This window comes from Anser brachyrhynchus, assembly GCF_964034855.1.
Source record: "Anser brachyrhynchus genome assembly, chromosome: 2".
NCBI classification, from domain to species: domain Eukaryota; kingdom Metazoa; phylum Chordata; class Aves; order Anseriformes; family Anatidae; genus Anser; species Anser brachyrhynchus.
The window spans coordinates 62,107,135-62,119,419 of NC_137695.1; the positions used below are offsets into that span (position 1 = coordinate 62,107,135).

Consider the following 12,285-nt stretch of genomic DNA (forward strand, 5'->3'; position numbering starts at 1 on the left):
AGATAAGCATAATACTTGGCACTTACTTTGTCATAGTGGTATAATTTAGGCTAAAAAGTGGTATATTTTGTGGCCACTTCATATTTTGAACGTGCCTAGTGTTACATGTCCGGCGTTTTTCTGTGTGATTAAGTGACTTTGCTGAAAAGCACCGGTGTTTGAATTATTACAAGTAAGAATTGTGACAGCTTAATGTTTCTGCATTTCTGTGTGCTGAAATGGTAAGAAGATATGTATGCTTATTTTGTGCATGATGTGTAAACTGTAACTGAGTCTCCCCAGTTAATATTGCAGTTCAGGTTTTTGTAGTTAGAGATGCATTATATTGAAATCTCACAGAGCATCTTGTTTTTGTGCATCCACACATGCCAATAAGTGAATCATGGTGCCTTTCCCAAGCCTTGTATGAACAGGACTGGGGTAAGGGCTCTTTTTTTCTTACATCAAACATTGGGTGCTTGGGCTGGGCTCTAAAAAGTAAATTATGTGTTTCTCAGGCAAAGGCAGTTCTTGCAGCAACTGCAACTGATTTTTAATGCTTTGCAATGTACATAGATTTATATTTTCCTTCAACAAAATTAGTTGTCGCATTTGTAAACTTACTGTTAAACTGGATTTTGTTACTCCTGAATACTTGACATAAGTCTTTTCTGACTTTTCAGAATGCAGGTTATTGACCTATTTATATTCTGTAAAGTAAAACAAAGTCCTTAGACAGCAAATTCATACTGCTTTACTTGGCTGTTGTTCTTTGCAGGTGCAATTTCCTTTGCAATCTTATTTCGTTTATGCTTTGCACCTTTCTACAGAGTACAAACAAGACTCAATTGTTCATTTATAAATCCTACCTAGATGTGCAAACAAACTATAGGAAACGGATCGAGCCTTTATTTCTCAAATAGCTTTTTGACAAGATGCTCGCTCTTGGCTTTCAGTATGAAAGTATGCAAAGCTCTCCTTTGCCATCTCTGTTCAGTGGTTTCTTGACAACTCCCAGCAGTAGATGGCACTAGAACTGAAAATAATGCACGTCTGCAGTACTGGTGAGAATAATCAAGAAGTCTTCGCAGTACAGACTGGGATTACTCTGGATAGTAGAGGCAAGGCAGGGAGAGCTGTGACTAATACCTTGGAGTAGTGTATGTAAAACAGTCAACTTCACAGTGCACATTTTATAAAAATGAGTTTTGCAAATTTGGCACTTTTCAAACTCTGCTCAGGCTCTTTTTAATTTTATATACTGCACAGGAAAGCTTCCTGTTAGGTTTTGTCAGATGAATGAGATCTTGAAAGCCTTGCTGGAGACCTTGTTGGTGTGCTTGTTATTTTTTCTGTTTTGCCGGTGTGCCTTTGTGAGTTTTAACTTAACTGATACCTTAGATGGAAGGAACTTTTCTCAACAGTAGCTGTGCTGGTTGGCAAATAACAAAGGCAGTGTCTACTCTTTGGGTTCAGAATAGATGTATTTGGATAAAAGTAGAGACTTCTTATTCCAGGCTTTCATCCACAGTAGAATTAAAAGCTTCAATAGATAAGAATGTAGTAATAATAATTTAGACCTTGTTCCGTCTCCTTGGTGTTAGCCCTCTACTGGTTTGAAACTTGCTTGTGTCGTGCTACACTAGAATTAACTACTTTGATGTCAAATGTTCTGTTTTGCTGAAGTGCTAAAAGGGCCTGAGATGCATATAATTTAACTTTTAGAGAACTAAGTGTGTTTGTGAAGTGTTGCTTCTCTATGCTTTCATACTCCCTTGACGTTTTATCCACCAGCTTTTGTCTGGCATTTGTCTTAGCATCCTGCTTGCAATTACGGTGATGCAGCTGTTGTACTGCATGTTGCTCAGCTATCACATCTCAGTAGTCAATCCTAGTGTGATCCTGAATTGTCTCTAGTGGATTTGTGGGCTGTGGCAAATGCAATATCCTTCCTTTCTCAGAAGGAATAGGTTTCTCTCAAATAAAATCAAGCTTATGTTGCTCAGAACAAGAATCAGTAAATGCTTATGAGAAAGTGAAGTAACTTAATATCCTTTAGTTGCAGGTTTTATTTGCAAAGATGTATTTGGTAAAAGTTGGTAGGGTCTTTTAGGTCGATTTTGCTGTCTCTGGGTGCTTTTGCTAGGGCTGAAGGGGGATGAGAGAATTCCCTGCCAGTCTCCAGACACAGTTGTGCAGCCTGCGTTGGTAACGGGCTGGGGGGTGAGGGAGAAGGACTGGAACCCACCTGGCCCCAGGTGGTGAATGCCTTGGTGGGGACAGTGAAGAACCGTGCTTGGAAACATGGTAGCTACCTCTCATAAGGAGCTATAAGCCTAGTGCATGCTGGCATTATGCTTTAGACTGTTCTGCTCTTTGAAATAATCTCTAGTGTTCTTAGTTTTTTGTAAAGAGTTCTAGTATTGAAGTAGAATTGGGAATGAAAAAGCAGATACCGTGATGTGCTTCAGTAGTGCCAGGGTCCATAGCAGCCCTGTTGCATTCTAAACCATAACTGTTGCTGTGAGTAGTCGTGGAAAGGCTTCGTCGGAAAACAGCTGGAAAAGGTCAGACTTCGGGTGAATGCAATCTTACAGACTTACCTTACTTGAAAACATATTTGACGCATTGGCTCAAAAAACATAGGTTGTAGTTAAAGGCTCCAGTTTCAAAGAAGTTATCTGAAGATTTTGAATAGAAAATTTTCAGTTCTCGAATTCGTGCCTGAATGTTGTTAAAGATGGGTAACTGTTTATATTTGTTTCACAAAAAAAGGATTACAGGAGTTGCTGGGAATGCCTACTAAGTAATGGTCTGTCGAAGAAACTAGAGATGTCTGTCTTTTGGGGATAGTGTGGAAAAAAGACTAGCATACTAAATAATATCTTAAAAAAGATTTTATGTCTGTTCTTAGACTAATATCCAACCAGTCCAAGTTTTTCTGTGCTCTGATTAATTACAAATGTGATACTGGCACTATGATTTTGAATTTTACAGAGGTTTTTGGCCTAAGTTCTTTTCTGCAAAGATTTAACTGTATATTATACTGTTTTGAGACTGCATTTTCCTTTGACATGCAGCAGGGGCTTTCCATATACACACCCTATTCAGGAAAAGGGACTTCCCTGATAGCAATGACATTCTAGTCTTGTGTAAATCTCTGCAGGTTCTGCCATCAGTTTCAGTGAGGAACTCAAATGCTGATACTGAAAAACAATAAGAAGAAAACAGCTCACAATGCAGGAATTGATTTGCTTTCTGTCTACATCTAAACGATCATCTATGAAGTGAATAAAGTATGATAAAATAGTGCTTATCATAGGAAGCAGCTGTGGATTTATTGCTTCCGATGTGTAAATTAAAACAATTCAGCAGACTTACGCATTTCATGCAAAAGTAAATAACTTTTATTGCTCCTGCTTGAGGTTTCTTTTGAAACATCTTATAGATATGCAAGCTTTTTGATAGCAATTGCTAATTATGTTTTCCTTAGATTTTTTTGCAAAGATCAGAAGCATAAGACAGTCTTCATAACACACACACGTTTTTCCAGTGTCCCTTTTAATTGTGTTGATAGTAGTTTATATTAAAAGTAAATAGTGAAATAATGAAACTGACAAAAAGCCAATTGGCAAAAGTCATCTTTATGGACTCCACTAAAAACACAAAATTTAAAGAGAAGATTATCAAGGTTGCACTGGTTGAAGGGAACAATTCTTAGGTAAATAAAGTGCTCTGGTATAATACTTAAGTATTCTGTTCAGGAAGAGTTCTTTCATGATTCAGTAAAAGCTGACAAATTTATTCAGTGCATATAGCCAGGGAAGGGGCCATAGTTTTTTTTTTTTTTATGTGGTTTTTATACTTTATAGTGATTTTAGGGAAAGAAATAGAAGCTATTGAACTCCAGAAACAACTAAGGCATTCACAGCTATTTGTCGGTTCTCTTTCCTTTTTAGATAATAAGCCCGTGTGAATTCTCGATGGATTCTTAAGCTCCTTCTTCTGTCACTTGTCGAATTTACAGTTACTGGGAAGCTGTTCTTCTGTTAAGTGACATAGCTACTTCTTGACTACCTTTTTTTTTTTATTTTTATTTCTCCTTTGCAGCTTTTGAAGAGCTTGAGAAGGCTCTGAGTATTGCCCAAAAAACAGAGGAAGCCCGGAAAAAATTGCAGGCAGAAATGGATGAAAAAATCAAAGCAGTAGAAAAGGCAAATGAGGAAGAAAGGGTAAATCTTCAGCAGGAGTTAACCAGAGTGAAACAAGAGGTGGTTGAGATTATGAAGGTAAAAGCTGAAACTCCTGCTGTATTGCTGTTTTAATCTAATCATGCAGTTGCAAGTAAACTATAGTTGTAAAATGCATTGATATATCAGAACTTTGTTATAAAATTCTTGCTGTTTAATGAATTCTAGAAAAAATAACTTCTGGGATTAAGGATTTATTTAAAACATAAGATAAACTAAAAAACTCTCCATATATATTTTATTCACTAGGATTTTAAAATCAGTATGTTAGTCATTGTCAAATGAACAGTGTTTCTTTTACTAGAACTATGAAAGACTTAAGAAGGAAGGTGGATAACTTCAATCTTGAAAATAACATCTGACAGGGCTTATTACTATTAGGTGACTCAATTAATTGTTACTTATTCAAAGGAGGCGAATAGGTTTGGTTTCTTCTCTCTGCACTGCTTTTCTTATTGCGAAATAATGCAAAGTTTGGTATTTAATGTTTTAAAATAATTTTTTTTCTGACTTGTAATTCGTAGAAGTCTTCAGAAGATCGTGTTGCTGAACTGGAAAAATTACACAAAAAAGAAATGGCTACCAAAGATCAGGAGCTAAATGAGAGATTGCGGGTCCAAGAAAAGGAGTTCCATGAGAAGATGAAGGCAGCTCTTGTAAGCATTGCTAAAATGTTTAGAAAAGACATTTCTCTAAGTCTGAGGTAGATCTAGAGGTCTCAATCTGACCTCATTCCACAGTGGGAATCCTTGTGCATTCAGATATGGGTGCCCTCTCAAAGTCCAGGAGCTCAGAGACTTAAGAGCATGAAAGGAAAACAGCTGCAATGATACAGACTGAATAATGATAACGAATCAATATTGCTGTTCACTGACAGCTGTATGTTCTGGGAAAGATTCTTATTTTTAACACTTTGTTAGACATGTTTTTTTGAATTTCTACCTCTGGATCATTGGAGATTGGCCACAGAAACTAGAGAAAAAGAGGTACAAGGAATGAGGCTGTTACTTGAAATGTATTAATATCCACTATGTCTGTTTGTATTATGTTGACAGGGTTATACATTCATAGTGGTTGATCTCTGGAAAAAAAAATCCTTTAAAGTCAGGCTGGCAGGGATCACTGGTTTCTTTGCTCTTTTCTGTAATCTATAGTTCACTTTAGGTCATTGTGCAATTTCATTTAATAAATGGACACTCATTTATGCTCCTCCTTTGTGGCTGGAGAATAGAACTGAGGACTTCAACAGTTCCTTCCCGAGCATATTAATTTTTTTTTTTTGGGGGGGGGGGGGGGGGGGGGTGGAATATTTTTTAATTATAAGAAATAGAAGTGTGAAAATATATTAGTGATAGAATCAAGTGAGGACAGATCTTTAATTCTCTAATATGTTACTCTATTTGTTTGGTCTCCACTGTTAAATGCTGAAGTCGCATTACATTTGTTAAACAAAGAAGACAAGTGGTTGCCAAGAAAAGAAAATTGAAATGATTTTATAACAACTTTATTTTCACAGACAAAATATACACTGTGTTTTGTATGTGGAGAAAATATATATGATTATGTTAACTTGTTTATAAATATCCTATTGTACTGTTTTTGAAGGTGTGGACCATTGTTACAATTTATTGTTTTGCTCATTTTTGTACAGGAGAAAAATCAGAGTGAATGTTTAAAAACCCTTCAAGAACAAGAGCAACAGGAATCCCTAGCCTTAGAAGAATTAGAGCTGCAGAAGAAAGCAATACAGGCAGAATGTGACAAGAAACTTCAGGAGATGCATCAAGAAGTAGAGGCTTCTAGAACTGTGAGTAAATATTCCAGAAGAGAAAACACTTTTAAGAATTTATTTTGGTGTATATATATATATATATTTTTTTAAACTGTGACAGATTTACAGATGCTGTGGATCTATTGTCATCGGGTTTGTTTTAATTTCACAATATTTTTGAAGTGAACGAAACTATACGTATTGTTACAGTGTGCTGCAGCCCCCCCCCCCTTTTTTTTTTACAAGATTGGAGGCACAAATATAGAAATCCATTCTTTGTCATGCTGTAGGATATAAATTCATACCCATGTACATAGGTTTTATGTACATTATACAGGAGATTAAAGCTTTAATCAGTTTAATTTCTGGATACTACTACCATACAAACACTTTAAGGATGCTTAAGTAAGGATTTGTGTAATTTTTTAAAGTATCTTTTGCTTTATGTCACAAGTAAGATTGTATTATTTGCTAAAGCAAGTTTGTACATTATTCAACAAACACCCCAAACATTAAGTTGGAATTTTTGCCTTTAGAGGCGTTTTATCCTTACAGCAGCAATTCAGTGAGAGGTGGAATTAAGATAAACTAGTAGGTATGTATAAAGCCCATAGTCCACATGGACTTGAGATATGTTTAATCCTTTGTGTTTGTTCTTTAACAACAACAACAAAAGAATATTGTTCTCATAAGTATTACTTGAATTATTTTGTTTGAATTAATTAAATTATTTCCAAGTTTTTATTTTGTCTATTCACTGCAGTGGAATAGAACTTTCTTTTTTCAATTAATTGGCTTAACTTAATGGAAGCAATGGTGAAAACAAACTAAATTAATTAAAGGTTTATATAAAAAAGTGATATTTGTTATAAACAAAAGAATAAGTGACTTGTAACTATAGTTGCAATTTTCCTATGTGTATGTGTGTTGTTTTTTTTTAATTTGATCATTTTTTTACATTTGGAATACTCATATTCTTTAAATCTGTGTTCTCTAACAGAAGATTCTTGAATTGGAGAGCTCTCTTGCAAAGTATTCACAAGATGACAGAGATCGATCAGAGGAATTGAGCACTCTGATGGAGTCTGAAAAAAAGCAGCATAATAAGGAAATTAATGATATGGTTGAAAAACACAAGAAAGAATTGGAGAACATGCAACAGCAGCAGGGAAAGCTTTGGACAGAAAAACTTCAAATTCTAAAGCAACAACATGCAATTGAAATAGAAAAAATGAGAGAAAAGCAAGAACAAGAAATAGAAACAATATTGAAAGAGAAAGAAACAGTTTTCCGTACACATATAGAAGAGATGAATGAAAAAACTTTAGAAAAACTTGATGTGAAACAAACTGAGTTAGAAGCACTGTCATCTGAGCTATCAGAAGCACTAAAAGTACGTCATGATTTAGAGAAAGAACTCTCAGAATTGAAAAGTAAAGTAGGTGAAGCAAAGCAAGAATTGGAAGAAAAGTTGGAAGAAGAGAGGAATCAGCACAAAGAAGAGGTTGAACTTATGTTAAAAGAGCATGAGATCTCTATTCAAGGAGTTGAGAAGGTACTCAAAGAAGAACTGAATCAACTCAAGCAATTATTGGAGGAGAAGGACAGACATCTGGAGGAAATAAAAGCACATGAACAGAAGCTAAAAGAATCTGCAGAAAGATCTGAAGCTGAACTTGTCCAAGTGTCCAAAAAACTAGAGGAGATTTCACAGTCTCATCAGAATACTTCTAATGAGCAGGCAAGGACATATGAAGAGGAACTAGCAAAGCTGCAGCACAAACTGACAGATCTGGAAGGAGAAAAATCACAATTTAGGGAGCAGTTAGAAAGAGCTGAATCGCAGCTGAATGAAGTCAAGAATGAGTTAGAATCACACATGTCCCAGGTACATGACCTGAAGCAGCATTTGCAAGAGCAAAGCAATGAAAATACACAGAAAGTAACCTCTCTCACACAACAATATGAATCTCAACTGAAGGATCTACAAAGAGAGGCTGATGAGACAAAGCAAAGTCTAACTGAGAAGGAAAAGGAAATTGAACACATGAAGAAGTTACAGAATGAACAAGTTGAAGAGCTTAAACAGAAATTGTTAGCCACAGAGGAAAGAACTAGTGCTTTACAAGGAGAATGTGAAAATAAACTGAAACGTCAGGAAAATAAAATGGAGAAAATGAAGCAGAAATCAAAAGATATGCAGGAAGCCTTTAAAAAGAAACTTTCCGAGCAGGAATCTAAACTAAAAAGAGAGCTTGAAAACAAGCAGTTGGAGTTCAGTCAGAAAGAGAGCGAATTCAATGCTAAAATGCTAGAAATGGCACATGCCAGCTCAGCCGGAATCAATGATGCTGTGTCAAAACTGGAGTCTAATCAGAAAGAGCAACTGGAGAGTCTTGCTGAGGCTCATAGGAGGGAGTTGGAAGAAATTACCCAGAGCTGGGAAAAGAAACTCAATCAGCAGGTTGAGGAGCTCCAGGAAAAACATGAAATGGAACTGCAAGAGAAAGAACAGGAAGTTGGAGACCTGAAACAGAAACTTGCCACCTTCAGTGCTGAGAAGGAGGGCTCCAGGACAGAAATAACCCGACTGAAGGAAGAACAGGTGAAGAGGGATGAGACCCTGAACCAATTACAAGAACAGCTAAAGCAGTCATTGGCTCATGTGAATGCTTTGTCAAATAGTGAAAGTGACCTGAAAACACAGCTCCAGAAGTTGGAAGGTGATCTTAGTCAGTCCCTGAAAGAGCAATCAGGGCTTCAGGAACAGCTCAGTAAACAGAAAGCAATCGAAGAAAAGGACAAAGCCAAAATTACTGAGCTGGCTGATATGCTGAAAACACTTAAGGAGAAGCTCCAAACTGTGCGATTTTCTCAAGATAAAGATCATGAAAATTATGAGAAAAAAATGGAGGCATTTCAACAACAAGAAACTGAGTTTAAGAGGTTGTCGGGAGAGCTTGTAGCACAATTGGATGCTTATTGGAAGAATGCTGAAGATCTGTTGCAAACGAAAATCAGTGAATTAATTGAAAAGTGTAATGAAAAAATTGGTGTAGTAACATGCAAAATTGCAGATTGTGAGCGCCAAACTACAAAAGTTAAAGAAGCGGTATTAGCTAAAATAAATAAAATTCTTGAGCTAGAAGCTCAACTTAGAGTAGTAACAGAGAATCATTCTATTGCAAGTAGTTCTTTACAAAAGTCAATGGAGCAGCTGCAAGAGAAGGACAACTTAATTAGGTCCATGAGAGCTGATATTGAAGGACTTGTAGCAGAAAAGGAACAATTGCAAAAAGAAGGAGGGCACCAGCAGCAGGCAGCATCAGAAAAAGAAACGTGTATAACTCAGCTCAGGAAAGAGTTATCTGAAAATATCAACGCTGTCACCTCAATGAGAGAGGAACTCCAGGAAAAAGAATCAGAGATCTCTGCTCTCAACAGAACAATTAATGAGCTTAGTGTTAAACTTGAAAGTATGGTAAGTTTAACAGAGAAGGAAGAAGCCATGTCTCTGTTAAGCAAGCAACATCAAGAGGATCGATTGCAGTTGTTAAACCAGATACAGGAGTTATCGACCAGTGTTGAGATGCTGAGTCAGGAAAAAGCATCAGCTCTCGAGCAGGTAGATCATTGGACAGCCAAGCTGTCAGAGTGGAAGATGAAAGCACAAACAAGATTTACACAAAATCATGAAGCTATTAAAGATTTGCAGAGCAAACTTGAACTAAGCAATACCCAAGTCAATAGAAAAGATGAAGAGCTAAATAAGCTGAAAGAGGAGCTAGCTAAACAAGGCAAAAGTCTGGATAGTTTAAAAAGTGCATTGGAACAAAAGCAAAACAGGATAGAAAAACAAGAAAGTGAGTTAACTGCAGAATTAAAAATCCAAGCAGCAAGAGTTGCCGAACTAGAAGAATGCATTGCTCAGAAAACTTCAGAAAATGTTTCCTTAGTGGAGGAACTTAAAAAGTATAATGAACAGAAAGAGACAGAGCAAAAAGAGGTAGCTTGGCAACTCCAGCAGGCAGAGAAGGTGGCTTTTGAAAAAGACAATAGGTTTAAAGAGGCTGAAGAAAAGGTGCTCGATCTTGAAAAGAAAATAGATTCACTGAAAGCTGAATTTGAAGCAAAAGAGAGGGAATTTGTTCAAATGAAATCATCAATACTTAAAAGCAAGGAGGAAGAACTGAAAGAATTAGAAGAGAGACTGAATGCGGAGAGTGGCACTAAGCTGGCAGATCTGAAAAAGAAGGCAGAGCAAAAAATCGGTTCTATTAAAAAGCAATTGATGTCTCAGATGGAAGAAAGGGAACAGCAATTTAAGCAAGATAGAGAAAATCAGTTAAGAGACTTAGAACAAAAAGTGCAGGAAAGAGAGGCCAAAATTGGATCCTTAAAAGAACAAATCCAAAAGTCAACAAGAGAGTCTACAGAATTAGAGAAGGAAATGCTGCAAAAAGTAGAGAGTGCAAAAGCTGCTGTAGAGCAAGAAAAAAATGAAATGCTTGAGAGTGTCCAGCGGACATATGAAGAGAAAATTCATGTGTTACGGAAGGACCTGACAGAAAAAGATGAATTGTTGCAGAAGTATGAAAAGGAACAACAAGAAAGTAAAGACTCTCATTTAGAACTGCAAAACAAACTGGAGGAACTCCTTAAAAAATTAGAATGTGTTGAGAAGAGAAATCACGAGGAGCAGAGCATGACTGAAAGCCTCAGGAAAGAACTTGAGGAGCAAACTAAAAAATACTCATTGTTAGTGGATGAGCATGCTCGGTGTGGTGGTGATTTAGCAAGCAGTAGGGAAGAATTGAAAGCTAAAGAACAAAAGCATTTGGATATGGAGAACATAATTGGAGATTTCCAGAAAAAATTGCAGGAAAAAGAGTCAGTCAGTCAATCTTTAGAACAGAAGTTAAGAGAGTTGGAAAATAATCTGGTGAGGGTAAATGAAGTGCACAAGATGAAGATGGATGATGCGAGTTCGAAATACAAAGAAAAACTAGAAAGTTTACAGCAACAGTTGGAGGAAAGAAATGACCGCTTGAAAGCTTTTGAGGAAAACGTTGAAGAAAAGACTAAATCTGGTTTGGAGCTGCAGAAGTTACTAGGTGATATGCAGAACCAGCAGAAGGATTTGCAGGCTAAACTGGAAGAGACTGAAAGAGAGAAACAGAAACTACGTAAAGATGTAAACAATCTTCAAAAAGACTTGCGTACTTTGCGAAAAGAGCATCAGCAGGAGCTTGACATAGTTAAGAAAGAGTCCTTAGAAGAAATGGAGCAGAAAATCAGGTAAATTCTTTGTTTCTGGTCTGGTTAACATTTCTTTGCTTTATTTTTAACTAAAACCATAAGACCGCTTTTTTTATAGTTCGGTTTGTAACAATGAAATAATGACTGTTATTTTTCTGTGATTTTTCTAAATAGATTTAAAGAAACAGCAAGAAAAGAACAAGTTAGTAGTAGCACTTCATGAACACACAAAACATTGAGTCAACAGTTTAAAAAGTGGTTTGTCTTTTGGCAAACTAATACCACTTTTGATCTGTTTCAGTGATGGTTATTTTCAGCATTAACAGAACATAAAATACACTTTTAGTTCCCTGAAGTGGGAAACAAAGTCTATTAAAGCTTAATTCTGAGGGCTTCATATCCCTACTCTCTAAGGTATCTTAGCAGCCATTGAAAATTCAGATTGTGAACTTGGGGGGAGGAGGAGATGGTAGAAGACAAATGATATCAAGAATTGTTCATATGTACTGCAGAAACTGTAGTATGCTCTTCCGTGCTCTAATAGGTTCCCAAGTAAAGAATTCCCTCAAAACTCTGCCTGTAAGGAGCCCATACTTCTGATTCTTCATCTTCCTCGGAAAAAAAAAAAAGCCCACAAAAAAAATCTTTTGGAGGAGGGGGGAGGGAGCCTGGTGGTTCAATTCTATTCTTTTTAATGAAACACCTGTACCTTCCAGGTGAATTCAATGGGAAGGAGAATCCCACAGAATTCATCTAATTCAAAGCCAGCCCATTCTAAAATAGTTTTGGAGATAATCCCAGATTTCTTACCTTGCTAAGCTATTCTCATACTCTCTTTAAACTTTTATTTCCTCAGTGTATTTTTTTGACTTTTTTATACAGGTGGGAACAAGAAGATACTGAATTAAAGCACAATTCCACGTTAAAGCAGTTAATGAGAGAGTTCAATACTCAGCTGGCTCAAAAAGAAATGGAATTGGAAACAGCCTTAAAAGAGACGATCAGTAAGTAGGGTACTAATGTAAC

At 36.5% G+C, this 12,285-nt stretch overlaps 1 protein-coding gene across 5 annotated transcripts in view; it reads left to right on the forward strand.

Annotated features, from left to right (window-relative positions):
• The window catches only part of GOLGA4 (golgin A4), a 64,102-nt gene that overhangs the window by 29,326 nt on the left and 22,491 nt on the right, over window positions 1–12,285 (forward strand). For all 5 annotated transcript variants that reach the window (XM_080580524.1, XM_080580525.1, XM_080580526.1 and 2 more), the window contains 5 exons: window positions 4,090–4,268; window positions 4,754–4,885; window positions 5,881–6,036; window positions 7,001–11,298; window positions 12,142–12,263. In XM_080580524.1, coding sequence (XP_080436650.1) covers window positions 4,090–4,268; window positions 4,754–4,885; window positions 5,881–6,036; window positions 7,001–11,298; window positions 12,142–12,263 — 4,887 coding nt within the window. The remainder of the gene's footprint in view (window positions 1–4,089; window positions 4,269–4,753; window positions 4,886–5,880; window positions 6,037–7,000; window positions 11,299–12,141; window positions 12,264–12,285) is intronic.